The 16,249-nt window shown below is 47.5% G+C and overlaps 1 protein-coding gene across 1 annotated transcript in view; it reads left to right on the top strand.

The window, feature by feature from the left end:
* Nucleotides 1–160: 160 nt before the first annotated feature.
* Nucleotides 161–16,249, top strand: part of dnah5l (dynein, axonemal, heavy chain 5 like) — a 47,762-nt gene continuing 31,673 nt past the window's right edge. Inside the window, exons 1-25 of the mRNA XM_034678523.1 lie at nucleotides 161–322; nucleotides 412–603; nucleotides 3,086–3,267; nucleotides 3,494–3,613; nucleotides 3,758–3,863; nucleotides 3,946–4,041; nucleotides 4,166–4,261; nucleotides 6,321–6,494; nucleotides 6,732–6,821; nucleotides 6,895–7,050; nucleotides 7,493–7,632; nucleotides 7,807–7,958; nucleotides 8,042–8,249; nucleotides 8,435–8,522; nucleotides 8,660–8,783; nucleotides 9,095–9,153; nucleotides 10,389–10,403; nucleotides 10,494–10,597; nucleotides 10,705–10,801; nucleotides 11,028–11,108; nucleotides 12,500–12,754; nucleotides 12,901–13,050; nucleotides 13,180–13,298; nucleotides 13,363–13,499; nucleotides 13,658–13,820. Coding sequence (XP_034534414.1) covers nucleotides 203–322; nucleotides 412–603; nucleotides 3,086–3,267; nucleotides 3,494–3,613; nucleotides 3,758–3,863; nucleotides 3,946–4,041; nucleotides 4,166–4,261; nucleotides 6,321–6,494; nucleotides 6,732–6,821; nucleotides 6,895–7,050; nucleotides 7,493–7,632; nucleotides 7,807–7,958; nucleotides 8,042–8,249; nucleotides 8,435–8,522; nucleotides 8,660–8,783; nucleotides 9,095–9,153; nucleotides 10,389–10,403; nucleotides 10,494–10,597; nucleotides 10,705–10,801; nucleotides 11,028–11,108; nucleotides 12,500–12,754; nucleotides 12,901–13,050; nucleotides 13,180–13,298; nucleotides 13,363–13,499; nucleotides 13,658–13,820 — 3,224 coding nt within the window. The 5' untranslated portion in view covers nucleotides 161–202. The remainder of the gene's footprint in view (nucleotides 323–411; nucleotides 604–3,085; nucleotides 3,268–3,493; nucleotides 3,614–3,757; nucleotides 3,864–3,945; nucleotides 4,042–4,165; nucleotides 4,262–6,320; nucleotides 6,495–6,731; nucleotides 6,822–6,894; nucleotides 7,051–7,492; nucleotides 7,633–7,806; nucleotides 7,959–8,041; nucleotides 8,250–8,434; nucleotides 8,523–8,659; nucleotides 8,784–9,094; nucleotides 9,154–10,388; nucleotides 10,404–10,493; nucleotides 10,598–10,704; nucleotides 10,802–11,027; nucleotides 11,109–12,499; nucleotides 12,755–12,900; nucleotides 13,051–13,179; nucleotides 13,299–13,362; nucleotides 13,500–13,657; nucleotides 13,821–16,249) is intronic.

Raw genomic sequence — 16,249 nt, 5'->3', positions numbered from 1 at the left:
AAGAAGGAAAGAAAGAAAGGAAAGAAAAGAAGAAAGAAGAAGAAAGAAAGTAAAGAAAGAAAGAAAGAAAGACAGAAAGAAAGAAACAGCAGCCCAGATCCAGAGGAATCTACGGGACAAGGGAGCTCAGGGACTCCAGAAAGGTTGAGCTCCTCTAAAAGGAAACCAACAGAAAGAAACTTCAGTTTGTGATCATGTTTAAATGGATCCATGTCTTGTGTGTCTCAGTCTGATAGAGGAGGTGAAGCGTCCTCTCGTGAAAAGGACTCTGGGAGTTCTGCAGGTCACCAAGTCTCGAATCCTGAGATCCTGGAGAGAACTGGTCAGCTGGTTAAGTGGCTCGCGTTCAAACCTCTCAATAAAGTCAAGTTTGTGTTTCTAACATCTCGTCTGATTGATTCGTGTTGTAAGGACGCCGACATCACCGTGGTCGCCAACGAGGCCAAAGACAACGTGAAGTATCTCTACACTCTGGACAAGTTCTTTGGACCTCTGGGGAAATGCACTCTGGTGAGAAGAGACTCCTCTTGTCTTTATAAAGTCTCTGGATTCAAACCAACGACACTTTGCTCTGTGAACCTGAACACCCAAAACCTGAATGAGTAATGGACTATATCAAAAACTCTTAGTGCCCCGTGTTTCTCTGTTCCTGGTTTGGTTTCTTCAAACATGTTTATAACATTTTAACATGGGGCTCTATTAGCCTAGCTCCTGACCATCGTTAGCATAGTTCCTCAAAGTCTTTCAGAACCTTCCTGGCAGACCTTAACCTAGTTCCTGGCAGTCTTTAGCCTAGTTCCTGGCAGACCTTAACCTAGTTCCTGGCAGTCTTTAGCCTAGTTCCTGGCAGTCTTTAGCCTAGTTCCTGGCAGACCTTAACCTAGTTCCTGGCAGACCTTAACCTAGTTCCCGGCAGTCTTTAGCCTAGTTCCTGACAGTCTTTAGCCTAGGATCTGACAGTCTTTAGCCTAGGATCTGACAGTCTTTAGCCTAGTATCTGACAGTCTTTAGCCTAGGATCTGACAGTCTTTAGCCTAGGTCCTGACAGTCTTTAGCCTAGGATCTGACAGTCTTTATCCTAGGATCTGACAGTCTTTAGCCTAGGTCCTGACAGTCTTTATCCTAGGATCTGACAGTCTTTAGCCTAGGATCTGACAGTCTTTAGCCTAGGATCTGACAGTCTTTAGCCTAGGTCCTGACAGTCTTTAGCCTAGGATCTGACAGTCTTTATCCTAGGATCTGACAGTCTTAAGCCTAGGATCTGACAGTCTTTAGCCTAGGATCTGACAGTCTTTATCCTAGGATCTGACAGTCTTTAGCCTAGGATCTGACAGTCTTTAGCCTAGGATCTGACAGTCTTTAGCCTAGGATCTGACAGTCTTTATCCAAGGATCTGACAGTCTTTAGCCTAGGATCTGACAGTCTTTAGCCTAGGATCTGACAGTCTTTAGCCTAGGATCTGACAGTCTTTATCCTAGGATCTGACAGTCTTTAGCCTAGGATCTGACAGTCTTTAGCCTAGGATCTGACAGTCTTTAGCCTAGGATCTGACAGTCTTTATCCTAGGATCTGACAGTCTTTAGCCTAGTTCCTGACAGTCTTTAGCCTAGGATCTGACAGTCTTTAGCCTAGGATCTGACAGTCTTTAGCCTAGGATCTGACAGTCTTTAGCCTAGGATCTGACAGTCTTTAGCCTAGGATCTGACAGTCTTTAGCCTAGGATCTGACAGTCTTTAGCCTAGGTCCTGACAGTCTTTAGCCTAGGATCTGACAGTCTTTAGCCTAGGATCTGACAGTCTTTAGCCTAGGATCTGACAGTCTTTAGCCTAGGATCTGACAGTCTTTAGCCTAGGATCTGACAGTCTTTAGCCTAGGTCCTGACAGTCTTTAGCCTAGGATCTGACAGTCTTTAGCCTAGGATCTGACAGTCTTTAGCCTAGGATCTGACAGTCTTTATCCTAGGATCTGACAGTCTTTAGCCTAGGATCTGACAGTCTTTAGCCTAGGATCTGACAGTCTTTATCCAAGGATCTGACAGTCTTTAGCCTAGGATCTGACAGTCTTTAGCCTAGGATCTGACAGTCTTTAGCCTAGGATCTGACAGTCTTTATCCTAGGATCTGACAGTCTTTAGCCTAGGATCTGACAGTCTTTAGCCTAGGATCTGACAGTCTTTAGCCTAGGATCTGACAGTCTTTAGCCTAGGATCTGACAGTCTTTAGCCTAGGTCCTGACAGTCTTTAGCCTAGGATCTGACAGTCTTTAGCCTAGGATCTGACAGTCTTTAGCCTAGGATCTGACAGTCTTTAGCCTAGGATCTGACAGTCTTTATCCTAGTTCCTGACAGTCTTTAGCCTAGGATCTGACAGTCTTTATCCTAGGATCTGACAGTCTTTAGCCTAGGATCTGACAGTCTTTATCCTAGGATCTGACAGTCTTTAGCCTAGGATCGACAGTCTTTAGCCTAGGATCTGACAGTCTTTAGCCTAGGATCTGACAGTCTTTAGCCTAGGTCCTGACAGTCTTTAGCCTAGGATCTGACAGTCTTTAGCCTAGGATCTGACAGTCTTTAGCCTAGGATCTGACAGTCTTTATCCTAGGATCTGACAGTCTTTAGCCTAGGATCTGACAGTCTTTAGCCTAGGATCTGACAGTCTTTATCCTAGGATCTGACAGTCTTTAGCCTAGGATCTGACAGTCTTTATCCTAGGATCTGACAGTCTTTAGCCTAGTTCCTGACAGTCTTTAGCCTAGGATCTGACAGTCTTTAGCCTAGGATCTGACAGTCTTTAGCCTAGGATCTGACAGTCTTTATCCTAGGATCTGACAGTCTTTAGCCTAGTTCCTGACAGTCTTTAGCCTAGTTCATGACAGTCTTTAGCCTAGTTCATGACAGTCTTTAGCCTAGTTCCTGACAGTCTTTAGCCTAGTTCCTGACTATCAGGCCTAGTTCCTGATAGTGGTGAGCTTACCTCCTGACAGTCTGAAAGAAGTGATGTATATTTCACTCATGAGCCTCAGGTAAAGACTTGGTCTTGAATGGGTGTTGAATCTCCAAACCCCCTCCTCCTCTCTGGTTCTGACAGACCAGCATCCTGGAGCACATCCCCGGTCTGATGACCAGCATCAGGATGATCCACACTGTGTCCCAGCACTACAACACCTCTGAGAGGATGACCTCCCTGCTGCTCAAGATCACCAACCAGATGATCACCACCTGCAGGAGCTACCTGTCTCAGGGTGTGACCCGGATCTGGGACCACAGCAGGTACTGAGAACTGGCCCAGATTTCTGATTAGATGTTGAAGGGTTTAGATTTGTGTCTCGGTGTAAATGTCTGATCCAGAACAGATTGCTCTGCTCTTCATGTAAGAAAGAAATCCTCCTCAGATTACTCTGGACTGTGTCCCTCCTGCTTTTGCTCTCCATACAGACTGTTTGTTCCTGACACCTGATTGGTCAATACTCAGACTGTGTGTGTGTGTGTGTTGCAGGCCCGTGCTCCTGCAGCGTGTCTCAGACTGCTGTAAGCTGAATGTGGAGTATCAGAGGAGCTTCCATGCCGTCAGAGACAAGCTGAGAGAAAACCCTGATAACAGACAGTTTGACTTCAGGTAACGTGAGCAGCTCCACACACCAAACTGTCCAAGTCAAGTGAACTCAGCAAATGAAAACCCTTTAAACAAAATACATCCAGTCATCTGTAAACACTGAATTTAAACCTTTTTAAACCTCCGTGATTCTTTTCCTTCTTTCAGTGAGAACTACATCTTTGGGAAGTTTGACGCGTTCTGCCGGCGTCTGGAGAAGATCGCTGACATGGCGTCCACGCTGGAGAGCCTGGCAGCTCTGCAGAACATGAAGGTTGGTTTGAGTTAGTGGGGCACACATGATGTGAGTGAACCTCTTCACATCGTGGACCTAACAGAAAGATGGTTTTGTCCAGGTGGAGGGCGTTGACAAGATTTACACTCGCTACAAGACCATTGTCTCCACGACAAAGTCCAGGACCTATGACATCCTGGATCACCGCAAGCTGGAGGTGAGTTTATGTTTATTATATGAAGTGCTGTGTATGATTTAAACAGAAGTCTCTTTTCATGACGTGAAAGGGTTAAAGGTTTGGCGAGCAGGTCCTCTGTGAATACAGCTTGTTTGTGTTCCAGTTTGAAAGCGACTACACGGACTTCCAGCTCCAGGTTCAGGGTTTGTATGAGTCGCTCCAGTCTCTGCTGGACTTTTGGTTCCAACAGCCTCTCACGGTGAGTTCACCACAAACTTAATCCTGTCTGAAACATGTGGAGGTAATCTAAGCTTGATCCAAGAAGGCAACTGGACTTGGTTTGATTATTGAAGACCTTTCACCTCTCCTCCGAAAGGCTTCTTCAGTTCTGACCAGACCGGGGAGGAGCCAGAAAATATATTCATGGGTGTGTTCAGGTATTCACAATCGGTCATAAGTAGGGTCGTTAGTCTAGTTCCTGGCAGTCATTAGCTTAGTTCATGACAGTCGTTCCCATAGTTCCTGACAGTCGCAGCCTAGTTCCTGGGTTGTTCACATAGTTCCTGGCAGTCGTTAGCTGAGTACCCGGTAGTTCTTTTTCTAGTTCCTGACAGTCGTTAGTCTAGTCGTTAGTCTAGTTCCTGACAGTCGTTAGTCTAGTTGTTAGTCTAGTTCCTGACAGTCGTTAGTCTGGTTCCTGACAGTTGTTAGTCTAGTTCCTGACAGTCGTTAGTCTAGTCGTTAGTCTAGTTCCTGACAGTTGTTAGTCTAGTTCCTGGCAGTCGTTAGTCTAGTTCCTGGCAGTCGTTAGTCTAGTCGTTAGTCTAGTTCCTGACAGTCGTTAGTCTAGTCGTTAGTCTAGTTCCTGACAGTTGTTAGTCTAGTTCCTGGCAGTCGTTAGTCTAGTTCCTGGCAGTCGTTAGTCTGGTTCCTGACAGTTGTTAGTCTAGTTCCTGACAGTCGTTAGTCTGGTTCCTGACAGTTGTTAGTCTAGTTCCTGGCAGTCGTTAGTCTAGTTCCTGGCAGTCGTTAGTCTGGTTCCTGACAGTTGTTAGTCTAGTTCCTGACAGTCGTTAGTCTGGTTCCTGGCAGTTGTTAGTCTAGTTCCTGACAGTTGTTAGTCTAGTTCCTGACAGTCGTTAGTCTAGTTCCTGGCAGTTGTTAGTCTAGTTCCTGGCAGTTGTTAGTCTAGTTCCTGGCAGTCGTTAGTCTAGTTCCTGGCAGTCGTTAGTCTAGTTCCTGGCAGTCGTTAGTCTGGTTCCTGACAGTTGTTAGTCTAGTTCCTGGCAGTCGTTAGTCTGGTTCCTGACAGTCGTTAGTCTAGTTCCTGACAGTGGTTAGTCTAGTTCCTGGCAGTTGTTAGTCTAGTTCCTGGCAGTCGTTAGTCTAGTTCCTGGCAGTCGTTAGTCTAGTTCCTGGCAGTTGTTAGTCTAGTTCCTGGCAGTAGTTAGTCTAGTTCCTGGCAGTCGTTAGTCTAGTTCCTGGCAGTCGTTAGTCTAGTTCCTGGCAGTTGTTAGTCTAGTTCCTGGCAGTCGTTAGTCTGGTTCCTGACAGTTGTTAGTCTAGTTCCTGACAGTCGTTAGTCTGGTTCCTGACAGTTGTTAGTCTAGTTCCTGGCAGTCGTTAGTCTAGTTCCTGGCAGTCGTTAGTCTAGTTCCTGGCAGTTGCTAGTCTAGTTCCTGGCAGTTGTTAGTCTAGTTCCTGGCAGTTGTTAGTCTAGTTCCTGGCAGTTGTTAGTCTAGTTCCTGGCAGTTGTTAGTCTAGTTCCTGGCAGTTGTTAGTCTAGTTCCTGGCAGTTGTTAGTCTAGTTCCTGGCAGTTGTTAGTCTAGTTCCTGGCAGTTGTTAGTCTAGTTCCTGGCAGTCGTTAGTCTAGTTCCTGGCAGTTGTTAGTCTAGTTCCTGACAGTTGTTAGTCTAGTTCCTGACAGTTGTTAGTCTAGTTCCTGACAGTTGTTAGTCTAGTTCCTGACAGTCGTTGGTCTAGTTCCTGACAGTCGTTCATGTCCTTCTGACAGTGGTAACTCCTGAAAGTTGTTAGTCTAACGACCCACAGACAGTCCAAGACCTGAACGACTCTCAGGAACTGGTCTAAAGACCATACTTACGACCCATTGTGACTACCTGAATACACTAACAACTGTTAGAGGTCTGGTCTGGTCAGAAGTGAAGAAGCCTTTCGGAGGAGAGGTGACACGTCTTCAATAATCAAATCAAGTCCAGTTTTTGGATCAAGCTTTGGATTACCATGACCTGGATGACTGAGAACCTTCACAGACACATGTGGAGGTAAGCAGTCACATCAGCTGTTCGTGTTTCAGACGGAGCGGATGCTGGAGCTGCTGGCCGTGTTTGAGTCCGGTCCCACCGCTGCTCTGGACCTGAAGAAGCACTACCTGCTGCTGCTTCAGCGCTACAGCAAAGAGCTGGAGGTGCTGAGGAAGACCTACCAGAGACAGAGGGAGAGTCCACCTCTGGGACGCAACCTGCCCCCGGTATGAATACACCTCCGTCTGTCCGTCTGTCTGACTGACTCTCTGTGGCTCTTAGCAGCTCAACTTTAACCTTTACGTGATTCTTGGTGTTCCCCAAGGCTCAGTCCTCGGCCCTCTCCTTATCCAGTCTTAATGCCTCAGCTAGGAAAGATTCAGGATTACGTCAGGTTCTTGACTAATCCAGCCTATCCATTGATTACTGAGCCAATAAGAGATGTCCTTTGTGTCTTCTCTCAGGTAGCGGGCAGGATCCTGTGGTGTCGTCAGCTTTTCAGGAAGATTGAAGCTCCCATGTTGATCCTGAAGAAGAAGCTTGACATCCTCAAAGTACGAACCTTGACTTTACCAATCACTCATCATTACTGCCGATCAATATGACCTCACTGTTTCTCTCCACCAGGGACCCGAGATGACCAAAGTGATCCGGAGCTACAACAAGTTGGCCGTGGCGTTGCTGCAGTATGAGCTGCTCCACCTGCAGGGGTGGAGTCAGGCTGCAGAGGGCGCACCGCACCGCCTGAGCACCGCCCTGCTGGTCCGACATGAGAACAGCAAGGTGAGCCACGCTGCTGTGTTCCAGAGTCTGGTGGTTGTAAACGGATCAGATTAAAGCCACAAAGCTCAAAGCTTCCAGATGAATCTCAAACATTCAAGGTATTTCAGTTTGAGGGGATTTGGCTCCCCCTGTGGACAAAGTATGTAGTACGTGTCCCATTTTAGGGCATGGATAATCTAGATTTGGTATCTTTAAAAGTCTCTGGCTGGTTCAGGTTGATCCAGTTCAGTTTTATTTTGGAATACCAGGACAAAAGTGAGCTGGATTACCTGATCCTGAACAGAAAAACTCAAATCTGGGATTATGGAAAGCCTCTCTGATATGGGTTACACCTTTGGAACAACATGGCCGATTTTATATGACTGCAGATCTGTGGAGATGTTCACCATCACATGCCTGGAGGTGTTCGTATGATAACGTGAGGACCTGTCTGCATTCTCAGCAGGTCTTTGTGAACCTGGACCCCGGGGTGCTGGAGGTGCTGCAGGAGGCCCGCTGGATGACCAAACTTGGTCATCCTGTCCCAAAGGTCGTCATAAAAATGAGCTCCAGAGAAGCACAGATCAAAACTCTGTACAAGAAGTGAGAGCATCTGCCCCGCCCCCCTTCATGGTTTTGTTTGCATGTTCATGTCATCTTCTCTTGGACCAATCGGGGACCGTCTTTGAAAGCTTTGTGTGGACTCTCTTGTGGAAGCTGTTCTCTTTATCCTTCTTGACCATGCGTTCTGCTTTGACTCTCCCCCTGCTGGTCCAGGCTGCTGGACTTGCTCCAGGACTACAGCTCTGTGGTTTCCAAGATACCGCCGTCCCTCCTCCCTCTGATGCAGCCCTTCATCGGCCGGGTGGAGGCATGTCTCTCTCCTGGACTCACCACATTGTCCTGGACCGCTCTGAATACGGACTCCTGTGAGCATCCAGAGATTAATTAAAGTGCATATCTCTCAGATCCTCATGAATAGTAACCTGGGTCCACTCTGTGCCCTCCTCAGTCATACAGGGGGTGTATGTGGCTCTAAAGGATCTGGATCAGGTGTCCAAAGTCACCTCAGACCTGTTGGAGTGTCGGATCGGTCGGCTGCTGGAGGCCATGTCGTCCTGCTGTCTGCTGGTCCTGCCTGAAGACTCGCCTGTCTCGCCTCAGGACCTCCTGCTGCAGACAGACGGCTCAGTGCAAGCTGCTGCTGCCACCCTGAGCTGGTTAATCATATTTACATGCATGCTTCTCTCAGTCACTTCCTCATAGAAAGGTTAGATGCAGAGGCGACGTTTACGAATCTCGTAGCCGCCTGGGCTCGATAGAAAAGACAGTTTCATCCACCCTTCCTCCACCTGTGACCTGATAAATGTCATTACTCAGTGGTGTTGTTTGTGTTTGGACTCAGGCAGAGTCAGCAGGTGGAGAGGTACGTCTTTGAGCTGATCCATGAGCTGAAGGGGAAGATGAAGACGACAGAGACGCTGAATGTTGAGGTAAGACAACAAACAGAGAGTACTGCGCTTCCTCGTCTTCATCTTCCTTTTTGTCTTCTTCATCTTTAGATTAGATGTCTTCCTCTTACCTTGTCTCCCTCTTCTTGCTCCTCTTCCTCCATGTCTTCCTCCGTCAGGGATCTTTCCAGTGCCTCCATCCAGACTCCAAACAGAAGACTCGCTGTCAGTCGTGTCTTCCTTGTCGCTTCTACAACCTGATTGGTCAGATCTGTCACCGCAATACCGAAGCCCTGGTCAAAGGTCAGCCTCCTCTCCTACAACGTCTCCTTCCCTCTCTTCCCAGGCACCCCTCTTCCTTCCTGATCTCTCGTACTCTTAGATCAATGGGGTTGAAACTGGTCCAGAACCATCTGTCCTTCAAATTGAAGCCCAACCTGTCACAGTCATTACTCACCTCCGAGTTCACTGATTGGTCCTTTTTTTCCTCACAGCCACCAAATCCTCTCTGGACGCCCTGAGGAGGAGACTTCAAGTCCAGAAATTCCAGCCTTCCTCCTCCTCCTCCTCTTCCTCCAGCAGCAGCCAATCAGCTCCACCTCCTCTCTTTAAAGCCTCCATGCAGCTCGCCATCCCCAACATCGTCCTCAGACCGAGCCTGGACGACATCCAGGTACCTGTAGATTCACCTGTTACCTCTTTGACTGGATGACTGCTTCTACTCCTCTACGGGTGTTTGTGTTTTCACAACATTTTAATGAAGCTTGGAACCAATCAGCTACCTCCTCACGATTATATAAGCCTCTGGGAGTGAGGGTAGACTTATCGACCCAGCTGTTGGCCATAAATGACTTCCAGACGAGACTTCCTTTTTCATGTGCTGCACTGTTTAAAGTCCAATCAGCAACTTTAGAATATCTACAAGAGAAACACTCCTCTGTTTTTCATCACATCCCCCAGAGGAGCCCGTCCATCTGTTTCTACAGAGTCTCAGCTTCACTGTAAACAGTTCCTCAGAGGCTTCCCTCTGGCTTCCTTCAGCGGTATGAACCTGAAACAGAAACTGATGTTTTTTTAGCTCTGACCTTCTTCACGGAATGTTCCATTTGTTCTCAGAACTCTGACATCATCAAAGACAGAACTCTGACATCATCAAAGACAGAACTCTGACATCATCAAAGACAGAATTCTGACATCATCAAAGACAGAACTCTGACATCATCAAAGACAGAATTCTGACATCATCAAAGACAGAACTCTGACATCATCAAAGACAGAACTCTAGAATTCTGTCTTTGATGATGTCAGAATTCTAGAACACCTGCTGTTGCTCTCCATACAGACTGTTTCTCCTGCTGACACCTGATTGGTGGATACTACTCAGACTACAGACAGAGACCAGAACCCTTCTCAGACTAGAACCCAGACCCTGAGATCCAGATCCAACATGTCTCTGAATCAGAATCTGTAATTACAGGTTAGTTGTAGCTGAAAGTAAAAAGCTTTGTCAGGTCTGTCCTCAAGAGGAGAAGAAAACTACGTCTACAATGTTTGTTTGTTGAATGGAGGTGGGATCCATCATTTCTGATGCTGCGTTCAGGGAAGTCAGGAAATCTAAACGCTGATTGTCTTTAGTGACACAGCATCAAGCAGATTAGTGCCACCATCACGCTGGACTGTGTTCCTCCTGCTGTTGCTCTCCATACTGACTGTTTCTCCTGCAGACACCTGATTAGTCGGTACTTAGACCACAAACTGTGTGTGTGTGTGTGTGTGTGTGTGTGTGTGTGTGTGTGTGTGTGTGCGTGTGCGTGTGTGTGTGTGTTTCAGAGCACAGTGAACAAGCTGGTGAGTGTTGTGTTGACGGTGGCTAAAGACATCCCTCTGTGGACTTTTGCTCACCTGCAGTACAAACAGCAGCAGGTACACACACACACACATCCCTCACCTGCTTCATATTTAGCACCTGCTCACAGCCGGCCAATCACGTGCCAGTATTACTTCCTCTGCCAGGTGGAACAGGCGGCAGTCCGGGACGCCGGAGACGACGTCCCAGTGAAGCCGCCTGTGCTGAGGACTCTGGAGCGACAGCTGGGCGAACACAAAGACATCACCAAGTCAGTCCAACAATCAAAGATAGTTTGATTTAAGATATTTAAAAACATGAATATGAAACACACTTATATCTGAACTGAGTCCATCACGTTGATCATGTTTGGAGCAGGTGTGTGATGCAGCTCGGCTCCATTGTGTCGTCTCTGAGAGCTCAGGCTGCAGACACTCTGAATCAACTCTCCCACTTCTCTGCTCTGTGGAACCAGGTCAGTGTGTGTCTGAGTGTGTATGTATGTGTGGAACCAGGTCAGTGTGTGTCTGAGTGTGTATGTATGTGTGGAACCAGGTCAGTGTGTGTCTGAGTGTGTATGTATGTGTGGAACCAGGTCAGTGTGCGTCTGAGTGTGTATGTATGTGTGTGTGTGTGTGTGTGTGTGTGTGTGTGTGTGTGTCTGATATTGTTGTTGCACTAACATCTATGTGTGCTTTTAGGACCCAGAGGAGCAGGTTCAGGCCTTCCTGCAGTCTGACCCCTCACTCACTGAGTTCAGCTCTCAGATCTCCTTCTACTCTGTGAGTCGATCACTGACACACTCGTATTGTGTTTCGTGTAGTTTATGGTCTTAATCTGCAGCATGATGGTCCCATTTAGAGTCACAGAGAGCGGGAGGGAGGGGAGGAGTCAGGGCTTGGCTACCCAGTACTGATAGCATACCTGCTATAGAGTGCAAAAAAACACCAATATAATAAAGCTTGAATTCAATTGAGTACAAAAACTGTGTGTCAGCCTTTTTGGACGGTCTGTGAGTCCAATAAAGCGCACAGACAGACAGATTATTCATCTGATATTTACATGAGGTAATCTCCAAAAGTCTCAAAAACCACAAACACCTCCAAACCGGTCACTCAAAGAGGCCCTTTAACCCTTAACCTACTGTAAACAGGTGAGTTTCATATACATTTAGCCGTATAGTTCTACAGATCTGTTCCATTCCATTCTGTTCTGCTTTGATCTGTCCCGTTCTATTCTGCTTTGTTCCCTTCCATTCCATTCTATTCTGCTTTGATCTGTCCCAATTTTCCTCCTTTGATCTGTCCCATTCTATTCTGCTTTGATCTGTTCCATTCTATTCTGCTTTGATCTGTTCCATTCTATTCTGCTTTGATCTGTTCCATTCTATTCTGCTTTGATCTGTTCCATTCTATTCTGCTTTGATCTGTCCCTTTCTATTCTGCTTTGATCTGTTCCATTCTATTCTGCTTTGATCTGTCCCATTCTATTCTGCTTTGATCTGTTCCATTCTGTTCTGCTTTGATCTGTCCCATTCTATTCTGCTTTGATCTGTTCCATTCTATTCTGCTTTGATCCGTTCCATTCTATTCTGCTTTGATCTGTTCCGTCCTCTCCTCCTCTCTGCAGATTGATTTGATATGTCGTGTGTGATCAGGTTGTCCCTGGTGTTTATTTCTATTGTTATGGGGTTTCAGCCAATCAGAATTCAGTATTGAACCCAGCCGGGTAATAACCTGCTGTAAACAGGTGAGCTGTTTATAAATTCAGCCGTACAGTCGTCATGACGACAGAAATGAGCTATAGAGACCCAAACTGTTTTTGTACCAGGCTGTAAACATGGTTATTTCTGCTGTAACATTTAACATGGGGCTCTATGGGGACTGACTCACTGCAGGAGACACACTCTAGTGGACACTGGAGGAACTGCAGGAGACACACTCTAGTGGACACTGGAGGAACTGCAGGAGACACACTGTAGTGGACTCTGGAGGAACTGCAGGAGACACACTCTAGTGGACACTGGAGGAACTGCAGGAGACACACTCTAGTGGACACTGGAGGAACTGCAGCTTTAATCCCTCCCCTTTCAAGCGCAGAAGAGCTCTCTTTAGATCTGGTGTTGAAATACTGATGTTGAGTGCTCTCCTGTGTCACCTTGCTGTCCTTGCAGAAGTTGGAGGTGCAGATTTCGGAGCTCCCCGCGTGTTTTACGCTGGGTTCAGTTCTCTTTGACACCGACCAGCTGAAACTGGCGCTCACTCAGGAGTGTCGGCTGTGGAAACGAGCCTTTGGCTCCGCGCTCCACCGCCGGGCATCCGCCGCCATGGACGACATCTTCTCATTTTTGGACACACTGATGAAGCGACTGCAGCGTCCAATCACAGACCTGGAGGATGTCAGAGGAGCCATGGCGGCACTCCGAGAGGTCAGCCAGCCTCTGATTGGCTGAATTTTACAGGGTTCTTCTACTACTAAAACCAAGAGTACTTCTGCTCATGTGTTGCTGCTCTAAGTCTTACTTTCTTCACTAAGTCATCCCCTGTCTCACCTCCTGTGTGTTTGCTGTTTGAGATTCGGGAGGAGGAAGTTCGGGTCGATGCCACCATCAGTCCGGTGGAGGAATCCTTCGCTCTGCTCAACAAACACGAGCTGCTCTTCAGTGACGGTAACGCTGAGCGCGTGGACAGCCTGACGTACGCCTGGAAAAACCTGAACATGCTGGTGAGGCGGAGGAAGCATGGTCCCATTTTACTGCTTTCAGTCTCTCGTCTGTTTAATTCAAACAGTCAAGACTCAGAACGATGAATATGCAGGTATGCTGAGAGCTGATTGTGGAAGTTGTGCTCTCAGGTGGATCAGAACCAGAACACTCTTGTGAGGATCCAGCCCAGCATGAAGGCAGACCTGCTGTCGGCAGTGCAGAGCTTTCAGATCCGCGTTCAGAGCTTCTGCAGTGAATATAACCACAGGTACGCATCAGGGTCAAACAGAATGTAGTCTGTGTGATAAAAAGCTCACAGCGGTGTGTTTCAGGGGTCCTGGGATGGAGGGCGTGGCTCCAGCTGAAGCCAGCGAGCGGCTGCAGAGTTTCCAGGCTGAGTTCGATCAGCTGTGGAGGAATTACACCACCTACAGCGGAGGGGAGGAGCTGTTCGGACTGCCTGTTAACGGTAGGTAGTGTTTTTCATCACAGCAGCTTGGTGTCTCACTGCAGGAGACAGACTCTAGTGGACGCTCAAGGAACTGCAGTTTTTGAACTTCCACATTGGCCTTGGGTGTCCTTCTCCTCCTCCTCCTCTCCTCCCTGACCTTCCTCCCGTTCTTTCAGAGTACCCGGAGCTGCAGAGGATCAAGAGGGAGCTCTCTCTGCTGTCCAAACTCTACTCTCTGTATAACTCCGTCATCGTCAGCGTGACTGGATACCAAGACATCCTGTGGGCGGAGCTTAACATTGAGAAGATCAACACTGAGCTGCAGGACTTCCAGAACAGGTACAGAACAGAGGCGGCCAGTTTATACGCTTAATGTAATCTATATCTAACTGTTGATTGGTTGATTGGTTGATGTTCTGTTTTATGATCGGTCAGTTAGTTGGTTAAATTGTTGATTTTTGTTGATTGCTGCATGGCATGATTATTGTTCAGTTAAATGATGAGTGGTTGTTTAGGACAGGGGTTCTCAAACTGTTTGGAGTCAGGGACCCCTTACAGGTGAGAAGATAGTCCAAGGACCCCCTCATGATTGTAACACAGATTAAACACATTAGTGATGTCATGATCAAAAGCTGTGGCTCTGAGAGTCGATGCTTTATAGTGGATCAGAAGAGCCGGCTCACATCCAGAGAGAGCCGGCTCCCAGTTAGTTCCTGTCCCTGCTTAGCTCTCTCAGTGCTCAGCCCCAGCTCTGCTCACAGCAGAACTTTGTTTTGATTGGTCAGCATGGCGGCCATGCGGCCAATCACGTGTGAGGATATAGGATCCAGGTGATGGAGGGGAGGCTGTGTATCGTGGCTTCATCTGTTCCTTCAGAGAGGGTTAGGGTTAGAGTTCTTCTCAAAGACCGGGCAAATACTCACTGAGAGGAGAAACCGGATCAGACCATCCAAGCTGAGGACATTAATAATGTCCAGTTTGGTTCTGGTCCTGTTTGGTTCGGTTCTGGTTCGGTTCTGTTCTGGTTCTGTTCTGGTTCTGTTCTGGTTCTGTTCTGGTTCTGTTCTGGTTCGGTTCTGGTTCGGTTCTGGTTCTGTTTGATTCTGGTTCTGTTTGGTTCGGTTCTGGTTCGGTTCTGGTTCGGTTCTGGTTCGGTTCTGGTTCGGCTCTGGTTGGTTCGGTTTCGGTTCGGTTCCGGTTCGGTTCGGTTCCGGTTCGGTTCCGGCTCGGTTCCGGCTCGGTTCCGGTTCGGTTCCGGTTCGGTTCTGGTTGGTTCGGTTTCGGTTCAGTTCCGGTTCGGTTCCGGTTCGGTTCCGGTTCGGTTCCGGCTCGGTTCTGGTTCGGTTCTGGTTCTGTTTGCATGAGTTTGGTTCTGGTTCTAACCCTAACCCTAACCCTAAATCTAATCCTAACCCTAACCCTAACCCTAGTCCTAACCCTAACCCTAACCCTAACCCTAACCCTAATCCTAACCCAAACCCTAACCCTAGTCCTAACCCTAATCCTAACCCTAACCCTGACCCTAACCCTAACCCTAATCCTAACCCTAACCCTAACCCTAGTCCTAACCCTAACCCTAACCCTAATCCTAATCCTAACCCTAACCCTAATCCTAACCCTAACCCTAACCCTAACCCTAATCCTAACCCTAACCCTAACCCTAACCCTAATCCTAACCCTAACCCTAATCCTAACCCTAACCCTAATCCTAATCCTAACCCTAATCCTAACCCTAACCCTAACCCTAACCCTAACCCTAGTCCTAACCCTAACCCTAACCCTAACCCTAACCCTAATCCTAACCCTAACCCTAATCCTAACCCTAACCCTAACCCTAATCCTAATCCTAACCCTAATCCTAACCCTAGTCCTAACCCTAACCCTAACCCTAACCCTAACCCTAACCCTAGTCCTAACCCTAACCCTAACCCTAACCCTAACCCTAACCCTAGTCCTAACCCTAACCCTAACCCTAACCCTAACCCTAATCCTAACCCTAACCCTAACCCTAACCCTAATCCTAACCCTAACCCTAACCCTAGTCCTAACCCTAACCCTAACCCTAACCCTAACCCTAGTCCTAACCCTAACCCTAACCCTAACCCTAACCCTAGTCCTAACCCTAACCCTAACCCTGACCCTAATCCTAACCCTAACCCTAACCCTAATCCTAACCCTAATCCTAACCCTAATCCTAACCCTAACCCTAACCCTAACCCTAACCCTAACCCTAATCCTAACCCTAACCCTAACCCTAATCCTAATCCTAACCCTAACCCTAATCCTAACCCTAACCCTAACCCTAACCCTAATCCTAACCCTAACCCTAACCCTAATCCTAACCCTAACCCTAACCCTAGTCCTAACCCTAACCCTAACCCTAATCCTAACCCTAACCCTAACCCTAACCCTAATCCTAACCCTAACCCTAACCCTAACCCTAATCCTAACCCTAACCCTAATCCTAATCCTAACCCTAACCCTAACCCTAACCCTAACCCTAATCCTAACCCTAACCCTAACCCTAATCCTAACCCTAATCCTAACCCTAACCCTAATCCTAACCCTAACCCTAATCCTAACCCTAACCCTAACCCTAACCCTAATCCTAACCGTAACCCTAACCCTAACCCTAATCCTAACCCTAACCCTAATCCTAACCCTAACCCTAACCCTAATCCTAACCCTAACCCTAACCCTAACCCTAATCCTAATCCTAACCCTAACCCTAATCCTAACCCTAACCCTAATCCTAACCCTAACCCTAA

Source organism: Notolabrus celidotus, unplaced genomic scaffold, assembly GCF_009762535.1.
Source record: "Notolabrus celidotus isolate fNotCel1 unplaced genomic scaffold, fNotCel1.pri scaffold_162_arrow_ctg1, whole genome shotgun sequence".
Taxonomy (NCBI): Eukaryota; Metazoa; Chordata; class Actinopteri; order Labriformes; family Labridae; genus Notolabrus; species Notolabrus celidotus.
This window is presented reverse-complemented; position numbering and strand designations above follow the sequence as displayed.